Here is a 21,781-nt window from a genome sequence, read left to right as displayed (position 1 = left end):
TTTGACATATCGAGGGCCTTGAGCTTGCCGACGATATCGTAGTCATCTTCCTTCTTCAGGAACTCCTTCCTGAAGATGCCCTCAAAATCTGTCCAAGTATCAGGCTTAGGCTGGAGTTCTTTCCACCAAAGCAAGGCTTTACCTGACATAAACCCTGCTGCAAGCTGAATCTTTTTCTCATCTGGATAGGGGTGGAATTGGAAGTGTACTTGCCACTTGTGCAACCAAGTGTCAACTACCTCCTTTGTTCTTGATTTTTGGTCACCTGGAAAAGGATCCGGAGTGATATTCGGGCCTAGCACTGAAGCCATGGCATCCACATGCGTGAGTGCCTGAACCGTGCTAGCCAGAAGAGTCAGAGTTGCTTGTATCCCCTGGAGTTGCTGTGTCAACCCCGATTGATTAGCATTGACCTGCTCGAATTTGCCATCAAGAGCAGTCGTAAACTCACTGAAGGCTTTCTTAGTTATCAGGTCATCATAGAGACCCTGATCATCCTCTCCCACTGGAGTGTAATCTAAGTCCTGCTCTCCCATGGTGAACTCGGGATTTTGAGCATCAGACATGGCTGAAATCTGATTTGATTACAAACGGAGAGAAATAACTGACTGAAACGAAGCACAGAGGAGGATGGAGCAGAAGAAAACCGTCCCGAATGAAGCTGACGGAAGGAGATGCTGAAATCTGGCGAATCGGAAGACCACGAGTCCCGGAGCCTCCCCGAACCCGCAAGCCGGAAGCGCGTGCTGCAGTAGTAGCTGTACAGTCTGCTGACGCAGGCCGTACGGTTGCTGACGTGGCCTGTACGGCTGCTGACGCAGGCCGTACGGTTGCTGCAGGTACTGGAGTCACTATTCGGTGCAGCAGCAGGTACAGGGGCTGGCGAAACAGTCCGTACAGGCTGTACGGCTGTTGCAGATGCTTCGAAAACTGTGCAGGGCTGACGCAAGCACGGGCAGGTGCGAGAAGCAGGCCGTACGGATGAGGCTGGCTGGCGGGCACGGATATCGAGGTAGAGGCTCGAAACTTGAGGCTGCTTGTGGGTAGCCTAGCACCCTGCCCCCACCTATATAGGGTGCAGGGCTGCCTTATTTGGAAGCTGAGCTTCCAAAAAAGGCCAAGCCCCTCCAGCTTTGGAGGGGTGCTTTTTCGAAAAAAGCACCTCCCTCCTGCGCAGGCTGCATGCAGCCCTAGACGCAGGCTGTTCGCAGCCTGTTGCGCAGGCTGTAGTCAGCCTATTGCGCTGGCTGTGGACAGCCTATTGCACAGGCTGTCTAGCCTCTACTACCTCGTCTACTGCATCCCTTCCTCCCTTGCTATCTTTTTCCAGCACATCTCTCCTACCTTTCTGCTCTATTTCTCCACCCTCTAATCTTCTCTCAGGGGCCTTCAGAAAATTCGATTCTCTCTCACTCCTATTCTTCTTGCTTTTCCAGATATCTCTTCACCCCTTCTACCCCAGGTAGCCAGCAAAAACACAGCAGGAAATTTCGAAATTTAGGGCATACCTGGAAGAGAAATCCGTCAAAATTCTCGCATCAGAAGTTCCTACCTCATGAGTTGGCTCTGATACCAACTGACACGTCCCAACACTCCTGAAACCCCTGATCTGCAAAACAACCACACACAACATCAGAAATGAGCAGGCTCCTCACCACCCAACCGTGACATCTACGGGATGTGATCCCGAATCAGAAGATGTCCCCTCCGAGCCACGAGCTGAGCTACCGGCACGAACTCCCAATCAGATCCAAACCAGCCTGGTGTCCCATACCACCAGGTGGCGCTGTGAAGCCCTGGATCTGTCACTGGGCCTTGGGCTACGCTAAGATGCAGGCGCGCGTCCGCGACTCAATCCAGGATCAGACCTGGCACCTGGGAACGAGACTTGCTCCCAACTGCACACTGAGAACTGAACCCCCTGGGCCTCTTTTATAGACTCGGGCCCCGGCGCCAAAAATAGCGAAGACCTATAAATAGTTCATACCCTTGCCACTCAACCCGAGAATCAAGCCTGCCTAGCTCTAAGCCTCCCCAGGCTAACCTGAGCTAGTTCTGTGTACCTAGTACACGTCAGATACCAATCCGTGCACATGACAGTATAGGCTGTAGAAAGTAGACAATGTGGTCAGCCCTATGGCTGACAGCCTAGCCTGATTCATCAACCCAAAAGTGACCTGCAACTAAACTAGGTATAGTGCCAGCTGAGTGTCGAATTTCAAAGTCAACCCAAAAGTGACCTGCAAAGAAACTAGGTATAGTGCCAGCTGAGTGTCCAATTTCAAAGCCATCTAGACCCTTGCCATTGTGGCAGTAATGTCAGTTTAACCAAGTCGTCGATTCATCAAAATGATGATGCCAAAAATCATTACATAATGGATGTCCTACAGAAGAACAAAATTGTATTGTATATGCCTGGAGGTGCATGGGTATGCATTGTCTTGTATGGGCCTAAAGATGTACAGATGACCTTTGTCCTCCAACCAAATAACTCAAGAAAACACCCATTTTTCATAAACTTATTTCTAGCAAATATTCAAAGACAAAAGGTTGGATGTTACCGAAATAAAATACTTACTAATTTTCCAGGAAAATGATTTTGCATCTGGTAGTATGTAGCGTACTGGTTCAACCAAATTGCTGGCCACAGCAAGTGATCCAGCAAAGCCTAGGTAAATAGATACAAATGTCCGCAAGTCTAGACCCGGGAAAAAACGAAGAAGACAATAGAATCCAAACAATGATGCTGAACAGAAAATTGGTACAGCAAGCCCCTGCTGAAATGACATTTTTTGAGGTGGCTGAATCTGTAAGCTGCAGATCAAAACAACAACCCAATCAAATGTCAGGTCCAATGTAAATATGAATGCACGGCAACAGACACAATGAGGTGACGGCAAAGGTATCAATCAAAATATCAATAAGGAAAGTACTACAGAAGAGTTCTGCATGTTCTTAGATAAATTTATCTCCGCCCCCCCCCCCCTGAGCCATCACCCTGCTGCTGCTGCCATGCCATCACCCTGCTGTTGCTGCCACCAGGCCAGACGCCTAGCTGCAGGCGCCTTTCTTGCGCTAGGGCTCCCAGGGCCCCCTGTGAGCTGCTAGTCTGCGCCAGGGGCTCCAGGCACGCCCATGAACTGCTGCTGTCTGCGCCAGGGGCTCCAGGCCCTCCCTCGAACTGTTGTACCTACAAAGGGGCCCTTAGCCTACATAGGGCTGTGTTAGCCCCTCTACTCCCACCCACAAGATGATCAGTCACAAGTGCCAAACAAGCCCTAGACAATGCCATGGTAGCCCTCTCATCATCAAGGACAGCTCACAAAGTGACAAATGAGGTATTGCTCTGCCTCAACAAAATATGCCTTGCATTAATTGAGAGGACCGACAGTTTGGAGGCCACCAATGAGGCTCATGTAGACAAGACACTCAATGAATTCAAGAACAAGGAGGAAAAATACAAGGAATGGAGGAAAGAAAAGGCAAAGCATGAAGAGTGGGAAAAAGAGAAAGAAGGGTGGGAAATCAAGAGAACCAACCTCCAAGACAAGGCACATGCATAAGGGACTGAACTACATTAAATGAGAGACACGCAAGTGACCTCAAAAGGGGGCTGCAAAGCCATGGAGGAACTTAGAGCAGAAAATGCAATCCTCAAGAGAGAGATGGCTGCCACACTTGATTGCAAGAAATAGAAACAACATACAAAACTTTGTCAAGGTGACAAAATCCTACCTAACCCAACCACTAACTATTAATTGTAGTTGAGTATCCTAATAACTATGGTTAGGGGGGAAAACCTCTAATGAGGGAAAAGTGCCCCTAACCCACTTATTAGTCATACATTGGTCACTGCCATGAATTATGGCGATAATTCCAACGCCCCCCTGCAGTGCCAATGTGATGATGTACAATAAAAATATCAATCACCAAAAGGAGATGAGTTTAGGGCATTGTGGAATGCCTCAAACTAGCCACAGTAGATTGTTTCTTACTTGGCCAAGAAATGCATGCATGTCCCAAAAAGAAACAATTACCACTTGTGGACTGACATTATGCCTTGCAAGTAACGAAAGATGCGTTCTCCAACTTGCCAATGTGCTGTCTTTGGGCTGTGCATATACCTACTCACCTGAGATACTGCAAACTGAATATCGGGCCGTGTATTGCACAAGTAAATGGGGCATCCAACAGCCTGGCTAGATTCACCTGCATCATACATAGTAAGCTTCAGCCCTAGCTCCAAGGGAGTGGCTGTAGGCTTGCAATCTTGCATGTTGAACTGACCCAAGAGCTTTTGCACATACTTGGATTGAGACATAATAATGCCACGTCTCTTCTTGTATAATCTGGATCCCCATATAAAAATGTAACATGCCCAAATTTGACATGTCAAATGTAGCTTTCAATTCAGCTTTGAAATCTGCAATTTTTTCTTCATGTGACCCTGTGAGCAGCATGTCATCTACATAAAGAATGATGACCAAAATATCCCCCCCATCCTTCTTGATGCAGAAGGTACTTTCAATTGGACTGTTATGAAGCCCCTTGCTGGTCAGAAAGGCATCAATCTTGAATTACCATGCACGTGGGGCGTGTTTCAGCCCATACAAAGCTTTATTCAGCTTGCAAACTTTATTTGCATGAAGGCTGTCCAAAATCAGCTTTATGCTGATTTGCATGTTGCTTATGTTGCCCCTTCCCTTTGGGCTTGAATTTCGAAAGCATCGCATGTTCACCAGCTTGTGAAGCCAAATTCTTCCTGGTTTGTTCTTCCTGCAAAAAAAGTCCTATCAACTCATGAAAAGTGAGAGGGTTGCCACCCCCCCTCAATGACAAATTCAATGAGGTGTGAAAGCCAAGATAAGAGTCAGGAAGAGAATTCAGAGTGGTAGTGACCATCTCTAAATCTGGAATGGTCTCATCAATATTCAACAATTGCTCTCTCGAATCTTGAAGTTTAGTGAGGTGCTCAAACATAGAGTCACCCTCATCCATATGAGTATGAGTTAACTCTCTCTTCAGGAAAGAGCCCCTAGCATCATTGCAGGCTGAAAACATACTCTCCAAAATATCCCAAGCTGCCTTCAAGGTCTTGCATGACCGAATGTGCAGAATGATAAACCTTTTGACAGAAAGGGAGATAGCTGAAAGTGCTAGTGCATCACGTGAATCCCACCTTTTCTGATCCTGTGTAGAAGCTACCGCTGCAGTAGCTGATGTACCTAGCACTTGTCCTGCACCTTGAGCTTGTCCTCTATCTACCCCTTCCTCCACCTTGTTGAGGAGGAGTGGCAGGTGCAACCACATTTTCTAGCCATAGCTCATCCCCATTGACATAGTCCCATAAGTGTTTTCCAACTAGGATATTGCGAACCATAGAACTCCATAGGAAGTAGTTGATACCATCCAACTTATCTTCCTGTGTGAGGAGTCCAAACACTTCATTGGGATTGTCCTGGGCCATAACTGCCAAAGAAAATGCAGCAAATAACAACCAAAAAATTCCCTTCTTGGGAGTTAAGGTGTACAACATAAATCCCTTCCAGGATATTGATGCAAACTACCCACTGCTCAAAAAAAAGCCAATCAATGGCTCAAAATGCAACAGCCCAAAAGCTTAAAAGCAAAAAAATGCAAGGGCGTCATACGGTCGCACGTGCGAGGCTACGCAGGTAACCTGTAGGTACTCAATGGGCAAGACAGCAGACAGCAAGTCTGTTGTACAAAATCCGTACAACATACGACGCACGTACACTGGTTGTATGGACGGTACAATAGGTTGTTGTGCAGGTGGTACGCACAGCTTGTAAGTGTACGAGCGAGTGGATTGCGCTGTATGAAATGAACCCAATGTATGGGCGATTGTAGCAGGTACAGAATGTCGCACATGTGTGGGCTGGACTGTTGGTAAACTGAAAGGAAAGGAAAGAGTGGACACAAACTCAGAATACTTGCATTACTTGCTTGTAGAATGAAGAAGAGTGAGGTCCTTAAGTAGGCACCTCATACATGCTCACTAACATCACTGATGACTTCAGAGCTCCACAATCATCTCCTCAATCTGCTCCTAGATTCTCTCAATTATCCTATGTGGCTCTCCACCACCTAACTGTGCTTGTGGGCACCTAACTGTGCCTCTAGCACTCACACATAGAAACATAAGGTGTGCCTGAGGCATACACCTTGAGATATCCCAACAACCCCCCCTCAAGGGAATGCCTCAGGCTATGTCAAGGATACATCTAGTCTCATAGTTTCTCATGCCATCTCATGGTGGTCAAGGATAAATCTATGGCTAGGTTCTCATGCTAGCAAGGGTTCCCATGGGTGTAAGGTAAACAAAAGGGATACAAAAAGACCTTCCAATGGTTATCTCCCCTGCATGTACATGCACACAATGTCTGCAGGAGGTACCATGGAGCAAAACATACACATGGCCTACATCATAAGGTGACCAGAGGTGTTTACAAAACACACAAAACACAATAATTTATTTCATTCATTTTGGAGGACTATCCAGGCTGAGTACCTTGACATAAAAAGAGAGATCTGGAGCATACATAGAGATGATTTAAAATGCATAATCTTCAAAGGATGCCTCATCTTGTGGAGGCTCATCAACTGAAAGTAGATTTGCATTTTCTGTCTTTGCTTTGGCTCTGCAAAACTTCTCATTATGGTTGTTCTTGCCACAGTGCTTGCATGGATTAATTTTGAAGCAGTCCTTTGAAAGGTGATTTGTCTTTCCACAGTGATTGCAAGGGGTATACTTGCCCTTCTGGACTTTTACAGCATAAACAGTGTCATTGCCTTTCCTGAGCTCCATATGCCTTTCTTCTTCTTGGAGAGTAGAGATAATACCTTCAAGATTAGGATTAGGAAGATTTTTCAAAGTGCTAACTATGTGATCATAATCTTCAGGCATACTCTTAAGTAACACTGCCATAGCATCATCTGGAGTAATAGGAGAGTTGATAGAAGCTAATTGAGTCATAAGACTCCGCATATAGTTGACATGAGCTGCTAAAGTAGTACCACTAGCCATCTTCAATTCAAAGAAAGAGATTTTAAGTGATAGTTTAGAGATGTGAGAGCTAGCACCAAAAATCATGTCAAGCTTCTGCCAAGCTTCTGAAGGAGACTCCAAGTCAGAGATATGGTGAATATAATCATCTCCTAAAGCAAGAGCAATGATACCATATGCTTTTTCTTCTCTAGCTGGATCCCTTGCCGGTCGTGTCGGAGTTGAGGATTCTCCAGCATTGGAGGCCGTAGAAGAAGCGGTAGGAGTAGGTTTGACAAGTCCCCATAAGTTCTCCCTCATCAATGCAAATTTCACCTTCATCTGCCATGTGTGGAAGCCCTTTCCATTGAACTTCTCTAGATTCAAAAGGGTAGCCATGAGAGGGTCTAACCCAGATATTGGGCAGTGTCTATCTCTCTTACAAGGCAAAAAATAACTGAAAGACTTCCAAAATATGAGCACTTGATGTAGCAAAGACTAGTGACCAATATTCAATCAATGATGCTTCTTCTTACATGCTTCATAGAAGTGGCTAAAATGAATACTTTCCAATCAAAACCAGGTCTAGCAATTCAAAACAAAACTGAAGCCACACTTGTACTGAAGTTATTGAAAGTTTCAAAAAACCAGAAATGCTAGAGTAGCATTTTATGTAGCATCATCTTCAAAAACTTGTCCAAAACTGTCAAAACCAAAAGGCTGAACTTGGAGGGCTTGTAGCTCACTCTTCAAAGCAAGGAAAAGAGGGCTTTCTGAAGCAAAAGAAAGCTCATATACCAGAGAGGGTCCAGCACAGAGGTTGGACGAAATGGTGCGCACTTTTGCCCGGGGGAGTTGCTACAGGCTGAACCTGAGTTTTGACGATTTCTCCCTCGTTACTGAACCAAATGAGCTGAAAAATGGCTCAAAATCTTCGTCTAGAGGTCGCCCATCTACTCCTAAGAGGGCTCAGGCAATGGCGGAGCAGGCAGGGAGTATTGAGCAGTAGAAGAAATGGCGAAAAATGCGCTGTTTGGGGAATGGCAGCCAACACAGACGTTTTTTCTTCAATTGCTTGCAGGTGGAATTTCGCCCATACTAGAGGAGTTTCCAGCTCAGAGGGTTTGGGCAATAGTCGTTTGTAGGTGGAGAACCAAGCTCTCAAAGATTTTGGGAAGAAAGAGGAAAATGGAGAAGAAGAAGATGAAGAAGAAGATGATGATGTGGCAGAAATGGGCTCAAGGGGGATCAAAGGGCTCTGATACCATGTTGGTAAACTGAAAGGAAAGGAAAGAGTGGACACAAACTCAGGATACTTGCATTACTTGCTTGTAGAATGAAGAAGAGTGAGGTCCTTAAGTAGGCACCTCATACATGCTCACTGACATCACTGATGACTTCAGAGCTCCACAATCATCTCCTCAATTTGCTCCTAGATTCTCTCAATCATCCTATGTGGCTCTCCACCACCTAACTGTGCTTGTGGGCACCTAACTGTGCCTCTAGCACTCACACATAGAAACATAAGGTGTGCCTGAGGCATACACCTTGAGATATCCCAACATGGACGATGGCGAGTTACAGGTGAGCAGAGCCGTACGACCGTACATCAAAAGTGCAGCATACAGACGAAGTTGAGGTGCAAGGCTGGAGCTAGTCCGAGAGTTGGTCCGGGCTCTGATACCAAATGTGAGTAAAGAGTGAACGCAAGTGTGTGTGTGAGAGAGAGCACATGATAGCAAGTCAACACACTTGATTGCAAGAGATAGAAACAACATACAAAACTTGGGGTTTTGTCAAAGTGACAATACCCTAACTAAACCAACCACTAACTACTTATTATAGTTGGGTATCCTAACTATGGTTAGGGGAAAAAACATTTAATGAGGGAAAAGTGCCCCTAACCCACTTATTAATCATACATTGGTCACTGCCATGAATTATGGCGATAATTCCAACAGAAATTACACAACAGATTACTAAAGGGAAAGAGGAGATGCTTGAATGGACAGTTGTGGTTAAAAAGGGAGTAGCAGCAACAGCAGATACTCCAATGGCAGATGCCCAACTTTTATTCACCAAGATGGGAGTCAATCTCACATGTGAGACAGCCTAGAGGGTAGGCAAGGCAGAGACACCCTCAAGACCTTTAGTGCTGAAACTCTGCCACGGATAGATGCACCCTCATGAGTGTGCGAATAACTTTGAAACGGACAAAAATATACTTGGATGATGACCTCACTGTCCTACAGGAGAAAGGGTAGACAGAGGGGAGAAAGAAGATGGGGAATTATGACAATGTCAAGCCCAAGGGACGTGTGTACACACCAGACTGAAAATAGCAATATGGAATCGTAATGGCACACTATGGTCTAACCCGGGAGGTCTCTCGGAGACATATAATAGTAGAGATATGATCTTCTACACTGAGACACATGAGAGCCCAGAGAGAGGGCTGCAGTAACAGGATACACCTGGGAGTCAGCTCACACCAGGGAGTTGAGGAGAGATAGTGAGTACAAGGCTCCAGGGGGTGGCTATCCTTTTCAAGTCACACTTGAGACCACTTATATCTACGGTTCGGAGAGAGGAGCATGCACAACACATGTGGATACGAGTTCAGCTTCCAGATGCTCAACCCATCTTCATTGCAATGTGTTACTTCCCTCCAGACACGTCATCCTATGCACGAGAGTGAGACAATTCAAGATGACATCACAGAGTTCTTTAAACAGGGAGACAGCCTCCTACTGGGGGGTTTCAATGCACGGACAGGAAATAAGCAAGTTGGCTTGCTTGACTTCACCGATGACAGAGATCCATATATAGTCCCAGAGCTAGATGCAGATGAGCTCGGGATATTGAGACACTCTGCAGAGGCCCCACAGGTGACAGGATATGGACGACATGTGCTTGAGCTAGGGGCAGTCCACGACCTGATCATTTATAATGGTTTCAGAGATGGCCATCATCTAGAGAACTCACATGCTTCCCACATGGTGGTGGATCTAGTACGGTGGACTATCTACTAGGCCCACTAGATTTTTGCCTCACGGATCCATACCTCCCCCCCCCCACTCGGAGTTGACTACTCGTACTTGGCCTTCCATAGCTCTGTCACTATGCCAACCACAGGGAGGCCCCCCCCACACACCTGCACGCATCCAGATCCACTTTAACCGTGCCCTTGACCGAGTGTACACGAGTCAGTTAACCAGGGGGCTCCCGGCTCTACTTGGAGATGATATAGACCTCGCCAATGCCACTGGCACCCTTGTCTCTGTAGTACATGATGCTGCTACCAGATCATTTCCCACGACCTGACCCATGCGGGTCCGAGATGGGAAGATGTCCCAAAACCCCTAGTTCGATGACGAGTGCAAAGAGGCAAGAACCCACCTGAAACAGGGGTGGGCTATGGGTCATTTGACACCACCAGAGACATAGAGGATCTTTCGACGATTGACAAGTCGTAAGAGGCAGGCCTTCCTCACACATAGGATGGATGCGATTGCCAGATCTTTTCGAGGAGGAGATCTGACCACTGGATGGAGATTTCTATCGGACGGAAAGCCACCTATTCCCATCACGGACCCAAGTGTGTAGCACACGAATGCATGTTCCCTCTATGATGCCCATATGCAGACACCACCGGATATGTCCTCTATGCCCAAGCCCACTATTTGCCACTTGTTCACCACATAGAATGTATGGGCAGCACTTCGCAGATTACACAATTGGAGAGCGCAGGAACATGAGGACCCACAGACCCAACACTTTGTACATGGACAGGAGGCCCTAGTTCCGGTCCTAGCACAGATGTTGTGCCATGTTTCCCACCTAGTTCGAGCGCTACCACTATTGCACCGATACACAAAGCCTGAGACCCTATGGAGTGGGAACTACCGTACCCTCATGATCGGCCATACTCTGGCCAAGATTTATGGATCAATCTTAGAGAGGGAGCTCAGCAGCAACCCAAAGGCTCAGGGGCAGCGGGCACGCCACCGTTAGTCTTGCTCTTTCCTTTGCCAGCTTTATCTTTTACTAGCAACACCTTGTCATTGTTGTCATTGTTGTAGAGCTTCTCCCTAGCTTCTTCTTGGAGCAGTAATGGACCCAACTCCTCAAAAGTCAGAGGTTTGGCTCTCTATCTTGCTGTCACAATCATAATGAAGCTTTTGAAACTCTGTGTAGCCTCCTAAGTACCATCAAGGCTAGCAGGTTGGAGTTTACCTTCTGACTAACCGATGCTAGTTGATCCCTCACCACCTTGACCTTCGTCAAGAGGTCATGTACCGAATCTCCCTCATCCATATCCATATTGTAGAGTTGATGCTGAAGAGTTGAGATGAAGAATATATTATCTGTCTCATACAGATCCTTCAAAATGGCACACGCCTCTACTACCATGTTAGTCATCTAAATGTGAGGAATCACAAAGTCTGCCGTAGTCCCTATAATCATTACCAAGGCATGGGCATCTCTATCCTCCCATGCTTTGAGTTCCTTCCATCTACTGGTATAAGTATGCTCCCCTTTTTGTCTATCATATCCTCCAGCTTCGCCTCCGCTCCTGTCATCAATTTCTGCAGTTTTCAAGCCACTAAATGCCTCCGGATCTTCACCTTCCAGATAGGATAGTTAGTCCCATCCAGTTTCCCAAACTCTCCAAAGTTAGGGATGGTGAAAGAAGAAACTCGACTGGGAGAGGCGGAAGGGAAAGAAGGGGCTGAAGAGGCTTCTAGTTCTGAAATTGACATAAACCACATAGCTAAATCGAAAAGCAAACTCAACCGTTGTAGGCCATAACTCTGTACACACCTGACTGAACCTAAGTCACCCCCCTTCTCGCAAGGGCACAATCCTCCAGTCGTGAAAGTCGATTCCCAAGAGTCTTTGAATCAGGGTTGTCCTTCAGCAAGGTCCCTGCCTTCACGCTCCCACACTTCCTCCTACTCGGGCTTTGATACCATATTGCAAACCAACCAACAGAGGGTATACACAACGGAAGACCAACAGAGGGTACGCACAGCGGAAGACTAACAGAATAGCCCAGCAGCTTTTAGTATTGTATTCTCAATAGTAGTTGTACCACTCTGGGACAGCAAAGAAAGTAAATGTTTTCTTAATGCAAAATTTATTATACCAAAAAAAAGCTTGTGCTATGTGGATGACAAACTTCTTAACTTTCTGTGCTTCAAATAGATGTGTAAACTAGTAAATAGACAATGATCCAGTGAGATATAGAAACCACCAAAACAATATATTTTCCATCCAATGCTATGGACACAATACAAAAGATAGATCCAAAGTCCCACAAGGATGTGGTCCTCTGATCTTACCACAAGGTACTTCTACTATCTGTTGGATATCTCTAGATCACTGAGTCCGTGTGCTCCACCTCGAGTGTATGTAGACTTGCCGTCCAAAGACCTCAGCACCTTGCTGCCCTATAAGACAGCCAAGGCTCCAGCCCTATGTGAGCTCAGTCTGTAGCAACTCTTGCCTGGTGCTGCTCCTTCTGCTCCCTGATTTGCTGGCTTGCTGGATGATGTAATGCCCTGCCAATGGGCTCCTTTTATAGGCCCCCAAGGGGCTCCAAAATGACCAACCAGCTGGGGTTTCTGTTAGGAAACCAACAAGTACTTTTAATTCTAATGTCGTGTGGGGGCGCCAACAAGGTACGAAGAGCACATTCAGAAATTCACTCAGCGACTGAACGAAATTCAGTCTGCTCCATCTTGGCCGACTCAGCCTGTCCCCAACTGACCCCACCTGCTCCCATATATGGGGCTGTGGGCTGCCTTTATGGGGCAATGTGCTGGCCGACCTGGTTGGCCAGCCAACCAGCTTGCTTGCCCCCTATAAAGGGCAGGGTGTTGCCCACTTGCAGCCGCTAGCTTTGCTCCTCCACCTGGCCACTAGGATGTGCTGCACCCCCGCTCTACTGCCATCCTGTGGTCTACTCTAATCGTGCCATTTGCAGGCCTTGTTGCAGGCCTGCCCATAGACCTTGCCATCCAGGTGCCTACTCCCTAAGATCACTCGGCCATCTAGTGCTGCTCCAGATCTACCTCTTCCAGACCAGATCCATGCTGTGTATGCATTGCCATCTTCCTGTTCATAGGCTCCATCTGTTGCAGCCACCATGGCTCCTTCAAGTATTTGTCTAGTTGCTGTGAGGTGCTGCCCTTGTGGCAGCCCCCTCCCTCTCTCTTTTCTGGGCAAATCCAACCAAAGGTCTCCCTCCCCCATGCTCTCCTCATTTGGGGGCTCACAAATGTGGAGGTGACCTTTCCAACACCCCGTCTCACCAACACATCTCGGCCCAATGCCAACACGTCGATGACGTTGCCCCAACAGCTCCCATGATGGAACCCTCTGGAACAATTCGGTGTTGATTCCGGCTAGTATAAGTATCATTCCCTTTTTGTCGATCATATCCTCCAGCTTCGCCTCTGCTCCCGTTGTCAGCTTCCACAGTTTTCGAGCCACTAAATGACTTGAGATCTTCACCCTCCAGATAGGATAGTTGGTCCCATCCAATTTCCCAGACTCTCCAAAGTTGGGGATGGTGAAAAAAGGAACTCGCCTACGGGAGGAGGAAGGGAGAAGAAGAAGAAGAAGAATGTATTACCGTCCTCTGGGGGCCGAGAAACCGACCCATGGGACCCATGAAAATCACAATACAAGTGTCTCCCTTCTTTTATGGAAAAAAAATTTGGACCATTTCTCGATTTGTGCGAGAAGGGGCCGAAGAGGCTTCTGCTTCTGAAATCAACATCTCTGCTGCTAAACCACACATCAAAATTGAAAAGCAACCTCAACCGTCTGTAGACCATAACTCTGTACAAACCTAGAACTTGAGTCACCCTCCTTCTCGCAAGGGCACAGTCCTTCAAACATGGAAGTTGATTCCCAAGAGTCGTTGAATCAAGGTCGTCCTTCAGCAAGGTCCCTACCTTCAAGCTCCCACACTTGTGAGCCTCCTACTTGGGCTCTAATACCATGTTAAAAATCCACCAACAGAGGGCGAACATAGAGAAAGACTGATAGAATAGCCCAGGAGCTCACACAATGTGTGTCGTGTGTGGAATCACAAACTTCTTAACTTTAGGTGCTTCAAATAGATGTGCAAACTAGTAAATAGACAATGATCCAACCAGATATAGAAACCACCAAAACAATATATTTCCATCCAAAGCGATGGACACAATAGACAAGATAGATCCAGAGTCCCACCAAGATGTGGTCCTCTGATCTTACCACAAGGTACTTCTACTATCTGCCGGATATCTCTAGATCACTAAGCCCGCGTGCTCCACCTCGAGCGCATGTAGACTCTCCGTCCAAAGACTTTAGCACCTTGCTGCCCTAGAAGACAGCCAAGGCTCCAGCCCTATGTGAGCTCAATCTGCAGAAACTATTACCCTTGCTTTGCCTTCTGGATGTAGGCCCAAAGGTGGGGCTGGTGCTGCTCCTTCTGCTCCCTCATTTGCTGGCTTGCTGGATGATGCAATGCCCTGCTAATGGGCTCCTTTTATAGGCTCCCAAGGGGCTCCAAAATGACCGACCAGCCTGCTCCATCTTGGCCGACTCAGCCTGTCCCCAACCGACCCCACCTGCTCCCCAGATATGGGGCTGTGGGCTCCCATTATGGGGCAGTGTGCTGGTCGACCTAGTTGGCCAACCAACCAGCCTGCTCTTGCCCCCTATAAAGGGCAGGTTGCTGCCCTCTTGCAGCCCCTCCCTTTGCTCCTCCACCTGGCCACTAGGATGTCCTGCACCCCTGCTCTCCTGCCATCCTATGGTCTGCTCTAATCGCGCCATTTGTAGGCCCTGTTGCAGGCCGTACACCTGCCATTGATCCTGCCATCTTGGCGCCTACTCCCTGAGATCACTCCGCCATCTAGTGCTCCTCCAGATCTGCCTCTTCTAGGCCAGATCCATGCTGTGTATGCATTGCCATCTTCCTGTTCATAGGCTCCATCTGTTGCAGCCACCATGGCTCCTCCAGGTACTTGTCTAGTTGCTGTGAGGTGCTGCCCATGTGGCAGCCCCATCCCTCTCTCTTCTTTGGGCAAATCCTGCACTAGGTCTCCCTCCCGCATGCTCTCCTCATTTGGGGGTTACAGATGGGCAGGTTACCTTTCCAACAGATAGGGAATGAAGTGTAACACTTAAAGTTGGATAAGATCTTTTCTCTCTCCGTTATCCACATTTGTACTTGAGCTTTCTCTTGAGTTTGCACACACATAGTGTGCCTTTCTTCTGTGAGTATTTAGTTTATGAGGAGAAATCCAAGATAGCCAAAAAACTTAAACTTTGGCATGTGATTTTCCAAGCTTTCCAAACTAAAACTACCTGTGATGGGTTGAATCAAGTTACCTTCGATGACTGCCAACATAAACAGACCACAGTGCCAAGAATACAAAATAAAAAGCCCCAGCATATTGTAACCGTGGTAACAAAGGACCTAGGGGTACAGCCGCAAGCAACAGTCCATAAGCAACCTGCCAACAAACATTTTGATCCATCAAATCAACAAGCACGACACTGACAACATCTAAGGGTGACAGATTGAATGAAACCAATAGCATTAAGCTTATAGAAATAGGCAGCCATAAGTCATAATGCTCATCATACATTTGACATGACAGCCACCAGTTTAAGTGCATGAAGGAGACACTCAGGTTAAGTGAATCTTTTCAGCATTAAAAAAAAAACCGGGTTCTTTTGCCCATCAATCATAGCCAATGGTCAGCTATACCACATTAGAATAAATTTGAGACACTCGACTAAAAGTGAACATGCTACAAATAGTGTATCTGGGCATGACCAAGCTCTATAAGGGCAAGACATCATTAGTCAAAACGTCTCAATTTCAAGAAACAACTAACAAATTTGAGAATGAGAGATGGTGATACAATGATGAATCATATGAACAAGATGAAGGCCCCCAAGAACAAACTGATTGAGAGTGGATGTGAAATGAAAGCCTCAGAGTTTGCTGAATGATATACGTCCACCATCCTATGAGAGCCTTGGACTAATGATTGCCAGAGGCATAGCTACTATCAAGTCTGATGAATTGATTAGCCTATTGATCCAAGGGGAGGAACCAAATAAAAGAACTAGGCAAAGACCATGCTCAGGGTGTACTAGTGGTAAAGATGCATCAAATGTGGTTAATAGCTAGGAAACCTTAGAAGAAAGCACATCATAGTAGGAGATCTTGCTATAGGCCTGGACAAAACATTAATAGTCAAAGTCAACAAAGACAGCAGAAGGAAAAATCACTAGCAAAAAAGAAAATATGTTATAACTCTAGTAGATCAGCTACATTGTTAGAGAATCACTAGCATAGGCAAGGCAACAATGGGAAGAAACAATATAGGGCACATGCAACGAAGTATGCTTCATCAGGGGAGCGGTGAAGCCCGACATAAAATGTGTGTGCAACGGCAAGAGGGAAATCTTGTTGAGGATGGTGTGAGTTTCACCATACCATAAGGGCATAGAGTCAAATCCGAACCCTAACCTTAACCCCTAACCCTTTAGGTTCATGTATATATTCATGATCAATACAAAATAGTGTACATTGTTTAGTGTATAGTTACCTATCTTGTGCACTCCACTCTTCCCCCTTATTCTCCAATGTGGTATCAGAGCATGAGAGGGTGCACGCCCTTTGCTTTGTCAAGGCATAAGTCCTTGATTCGTAATACAAACCCTCCTCCTTGAGACATCTTCATCTCTCGTTTAGCTCTTCTTGTAACGCTTCTTTTACTCTCCATTTCAATCTAGAAAGCTTCCAACTCTGTTGTTTGGAGCTACAGTTATCTCATTTTGAGTTGTTTATGAGTCCATTGAGTGCTTAGAGAAGAAAAGAGAGAGAATTTTCCTTCTCTATGGCTCTGTAAGATTCGTTTTATAAGTTTTGTGTGGATATTAAGGTTTTTGAGAGCTTTGGTAAGGTTTTCTCCCTCTTTACAGACTCCTGAGCCACCATCTGCAATAACGATCTCTAAGCATCTATGACTTTGCAACATCAATCAACTTCAACAGCAGTGAGACAAACAGCAAGCCACACACAAGTTATACCAAGAATTTTGCAGTACATGCCAAGAGAGTATATGGTTACAACAGTGGTTGGAAGATTCAGGGATACTCCAGAGAGACTACAATCATTTCTTGTGACAACAAGATCCGCATTTGCTCCTCACAGGCTCCTAGTGCTGCCTATGCATCACCCAAGAGATGAGGAAAAAGATTTTTGAATTGGTAGAGCAGCTTCCACGCTGAACTCTTGTACTCAGGTTCTCTTCATGAATAAAAACCTTCGGGGGGGTCCAGCCCGACAATTGTCCTAGGCCCTAGTGTATTTATAGAGAAAGGGAGAGAGGGAGAGCAAGAGAGAGTGTTTGCAGTATTTTGTCTGTGAGAGAAGTGGCAGGAGAAAAGGCACGTACAGACAAAGCTATTGCATTGGTATCATTAGAGTAGACTGTAAAGTATCAAATTGTCCCCTCTTGGATGTTGGTGAGCGCTTGCTAGTTGTCGGCTCTACAGAGCTTCCCTCACCCTTGCATGTGCATCTCACAGGGCCAAACTTTGGAAAGAACTCCTTAGCTACCAACTTGAGCTGTGTACCCCTTGCACAGGCAATTACGTGAGTTTGTGTGATCAAGGGCAGGCTGATACATGTTGCACCAAAGAAGGCAAGCTGACATCGATGGGCAGCCACCTATTTTGGCATGTGTTGGTCTGGTTGACTAGTTCTGCAGCAAAATATAACACGTAGACTGTCTTATTCTTAATCACTAGGCCAGCTATGATTTATTGAGCAAGAGCTGACTCGTCGCATTAGTTACACCTATATGACCCCAATACAGAGCAAAAATTGTGAAACAATCCCCAGACCTGACAGGGGTCCATGGAGGATGAGATAAAGGGCTAGTGTCCCCTCTTGGAGCACTCAAATCAACCTCTTCTTTAGTATAGGGACTCATTAGGATAGCATCACCCTTCACCGTCCCCATGGACACTTTCAAATGGGGACTCCAGGATGCCTAGTGAGTTGTTCTGAAGATAGCATCCCCTCTATCCGCAAATGGTCAACCTCAAGGCTCACATTCGTGCATGAAAGAGTGATATGGAGGCCAGTACAAGTATTTAGGATCAGTCTTGCAGCCTAGATATATGGAGAGGCCAGCCCTTAGCAGAGATACTAGATGGGTACTCGTTATTGCCTCAGAGACATGGTTCATGCATGATATGTCAATTGAACACACAGTACAATGCCTACAAAAAAACAGCATTGCTTCACATTAGTGGGGCATTAACACAAAAAGATGGGAGATGCTCGCGATGAACCAGATTTTCCCACAAAAAAGAGAAGGACACTAATTTTTTTGAAGACGTTACCAGTCCTTCCTTTCATGGGGGCCAAAAAAGAGGAGAGATGCTCAGGATGAGCCAGATTTCCCAAGTACACACAGTACAATGCCTTAGAAAAAACAGCATTGCTTCACATGGGGCATTAACACAAAAAGATGGGAGATGCTCGAGATGAACCAGATTTCCCACAAAAAAGAGGACACTAATTTTTTTGAAGACGTTACCAGTCCTTCCTTTCATGGGGGCCAAAAAAGAGGAGAGACGCTCGAGATGAGCCAGATTTCCCAAGTACCAGGTTGAGGCCTGGCAGAAGCTACCCTTTGTGTGCTGTTGAGTTGTACTTGGGGATAGTTGAGGTTTTGAAAGTTTCAACCCCAGTCTGTTTAGGGTGCGGGCTGTGGCAAGTCTAATGGAAGGATGATCTTCTGTTCGGCGGAAAAATGTAAATTTGTCAGGTTGATTCGATACTTTGTAAGCAGACATGGTGACACAAATTGTGAGAGTGCCAATCCCACATTGATGATCTCAAATGTGGACATGAAACGTTTGAAGTGGCCATATGTAGTAAAGGTACTATGCCACAACCAGCACATCTGAATTATCAAACCTCTGCATGATGTGAATACTGTATCTACACCATTGGGGAGGCATCTCTCCGCATGTCATAATGCTATTCCTTCAAGCCGTTCGAACTGATTCTCAGACTTTCACATTTTTTATAGAAATGAGAAAGGAAAGCTTTACACCATTGTTAGCATGTTATCGCAAACATTACGTGACGCAATATTCGAATGAATATATTTGCGATTGATTGATAGCAATCACGGAAAGGGAAAGCTTCTTCGGGCTTGAGTAGAGGATGCATTGATATCATTGAAAAGGTTGCGAATTGATTGTGATCATCCCACGAGGGTAGCACTCTGGTTTCTTTGTTTTCTTGCGTTACAATAAAATATGGAAAGGATCAAGTATCTCTGTTTCTCTTGCAGTCTTGTTGGTCCGAAAACAACAAATCGAGTTTCGGGCGATGAGAGAGACGTACCAGCTCCCTGGCGGTCTTGCTCCAACGCCAATGATCATCATTATCAAGAACAAGCTGGAAGTCCGAGATTAAAAGGTCATCTGTTAGTTCCTGAGGTTCGGGGTGGTCCTGGGAGCAACGAAAAACGTGAGAGCGAAGGAGGAGGGTAAGAGGGGGGGGGAGGGAGAAGGAGAAACGATGGGAATGTGGACGGTAAAGGGAAGTGAGGAGGAGGAGGCGGCGAGTGGGCAGATGGCGGGGGGGGGCAGAAGGGAGCAGCTGTGAAGGACACAGCGAATGGTAGAGAGGGGTGGCCACGCTGAAGGCCATCGACACCAAACACCTCAAAAGAGAACCTGGATTATTTATTTCCCATCCAAAGATTCAACCCCTTCTTCATTGGCCCTCTTGGATTCCTAGCACAATGTCTCCCTTAGTGGACCTCCACCCCTCCCTCCCACACCTCTCCTAACACAATAGTGAGCTCAAAGACAGGTTTTAGAAGCTAGAATAGGGAATGAAAACTGTTGAGCTCAAACTCAACAATCCTTTCCCTAATGTAGTTTTAGATGAGAAGCTAGTCTCTACTCAAATGGAAGAGTTGCACAAGAAGCTTAAGGGAGAGATTCAAGAGAATTTCAAAGGAGAGATAAAGAGCTCTTTAGGTATACAGGTCCAGAAGGAAGTAAATGAGCAAGCTAAAAGATAGCTCAACTCAAAGAAAATAAGGATTGGAGGACTACCAGACAATTGGAATGTAGCAAAAGATAGTGGAAGTGAGACCTTCGGAAGACTCAACAAATCTCTACCGGGAACTGAGTGGGGAGATAGTCTAACAAGTTGAAAGGACTTCCAGTGTGGATTGCAAAGGAACTCACAAAAACTCAGATGAAGAGCAAAGCCTCAGAGCTTGCAAAGGTGAAGGCGGCTAGAAAGGAAGGCAAATGGGTTGTCTACCGAGATGGCAAGGCACTGATCAAAGACTACAAGCAAAACCAATAGACCCTCAGTCTATAATTGATGTATGATCTTATTTTGCTCTCCCTTTTTTTGTTTTGGTTTCTCAGATGTACTGGTGGAACCAGTTGTAATTGGAACGTTATGTGATTATCAATCTCTTGAGACATAACATAAAAAATAACTACTTTTTTTTCCCTCCAAAAAAAAAAAGTCATGTAGAGGCGTGCAATGATGGAATACTGCCGAATATCCCTTAGGGCAATATCATGGACAATGCTCCAAAGCTTACCATCATTTAGACTCCCTTTGTCACCTAATAGTGCCATCTTCCATTTGAGTTGAGCAACAATTTGTGCTCTTGCAAGCCACACTCGTACTTTCCCCCAAAGTGCCCTAGTGACAGTGCATCACCAAAAAAGGTGAAAGGGATCTTCTAGGCCAACACTGCAAAAGGGACAACACGGAGAGAAATTCTTCCTTTTGCAAAGCCTATCTTTTGTGGAGAGCTTGCCAACTATGACACACCACATGAGAAAATTCAATCTTTGGGGGGGAGACGACTTCCACATGAATCTAATCATGTGAGCCCATATAAACAGGGAGCCCACTTCCTCCATGCCTTTTGTGTTGCGAGAGGTGTATTGGGAACAAGTTTCCTATAAAACAAACAAAATATACATGACAGAGCATTTGTGAGTGCTAGAGTATTAGACATATGATGAGTGAGATCTCCAAATCTTGAAATTGTTTCCTGTTCACTATGAAAGGGATATCTCCAATACATCAAAACAAACTTGGACTTGAAGTACATTTGGAATACTCTTTCAAAAAGTCATGATGCAATATATTTTCTCACCACAGCCTTATAAAACTCAAGTTAGACTTCGTGAAAAATGTAGTTATCCTGGAGGCATTTTCTGCGTCTCCTCCCTACCTAGAAAAAATCCCCATAGTAAATAACTGTGCACAAAAAAGTTTACCTTCCAGTAGTAGGAGGAGCAAGTCCCTTAATGGTTGACGTGGTTTGCGCCGCAGTGGCCTCAAGAATAAGGTAGCCAAGTCTTGTTGTTAAGCAATGTGTCCTCTAAGTATATGATGATTCTATGCCATAGAAGACATTTGTAAGAACATAGGAATCACTATAAATTCCTGCCTTACTCATCACCAACACAAAGCGACGATAATGAGCAAAAAATAATAATTTGGACTTTCAGTCAAAGTATAAAGGATTATGTTTTTGCAATGAGCCATTTTTTGGGTTTTTTAGATTAAGTATGAAAGAAAACCTCCGGATCAAGCTCAATGCGGGAGTACATGAAAGCCGAAAAATGGCTCATGATAGAAAAAAAATCATCCATGTGGAGACCAAAATTTTCATAATAAAGAGACAA

General features: G+C 45.7%; 2 protein-coding genes across 2 annotated transcripts in view; both read right to left on the bottom strand.

Moving 5' to 3' along the window:
• LOC147889663 (signal peptide peptidase 2-like) overlaps window positions 1-19,767 on the bottom strand; it is an 89,292-nt gene extending 69,525 nt beyond the window's left edge. Inside the window, exons 1-3 of the mRNA XM_087391647.1 lie at window positions 19,452-19,767; window positions 15,398-15,522; window positions 2,579-2,814 (exon numbers count right to left, since the gene is read on the bottom strand). Of these exons, the coding sequence (XP_087247773.1) occupies window positions 2,579-2,814; window positions 15,398-15,522; window positions 19,452-19,760 (670 nt within the window). The 5' untranslated portion in view covers window positions 19,761-19,767. The remainder of the gene's footprint in view (window positions 1-2,578; window positions 2,815-15,397; window positions 15,523-19,451) is intronic.
• LOC147889664 (uncharacterized) lies at window positions 4,636-5,380 on the bottom strand. The gene is made up of 3 exons (XM_087391975.1): window positions 5,266-5,380; window positions 5,049-5,225; window positions 4,636-4,952 (listed from the first exon to the last, which is right to left on the bottom strand). The coding sequence occupies exons 1-3, from the start codon at window positions 5,378-5,380 to the stop codon at window positions 4,636-4,638; spliced, it is 609 nt and encodes a 202-aa protein (XP_087248101.1).
• Window positions 19,768-21,781: the final 2,014 nt, after the last annotated feature.

The sequence above is a fragment of the Dipteris shenzhenensis genome, chromosome 20 (assembly GCF_047967505.1).
Source record: "Dipteris shenzhenensis isolate YYH24624 ecotype China chromosome 20, Dip_SZ_1.0, whole genome shotgun sequence".
NCBI classification, from domain to species: Eukaryota; Viridiplantae; Streptophyta; class Polypodiopsida; order Gleicheniales; family Dipteridaceae; genus Dipteris; species Dipteris shenzhenensis.
The sequence above is the reverse complement of the archived record's forward strand: the minus strand, read 5'-3'. Positions and strand labels throughout refer to the sequence as shown.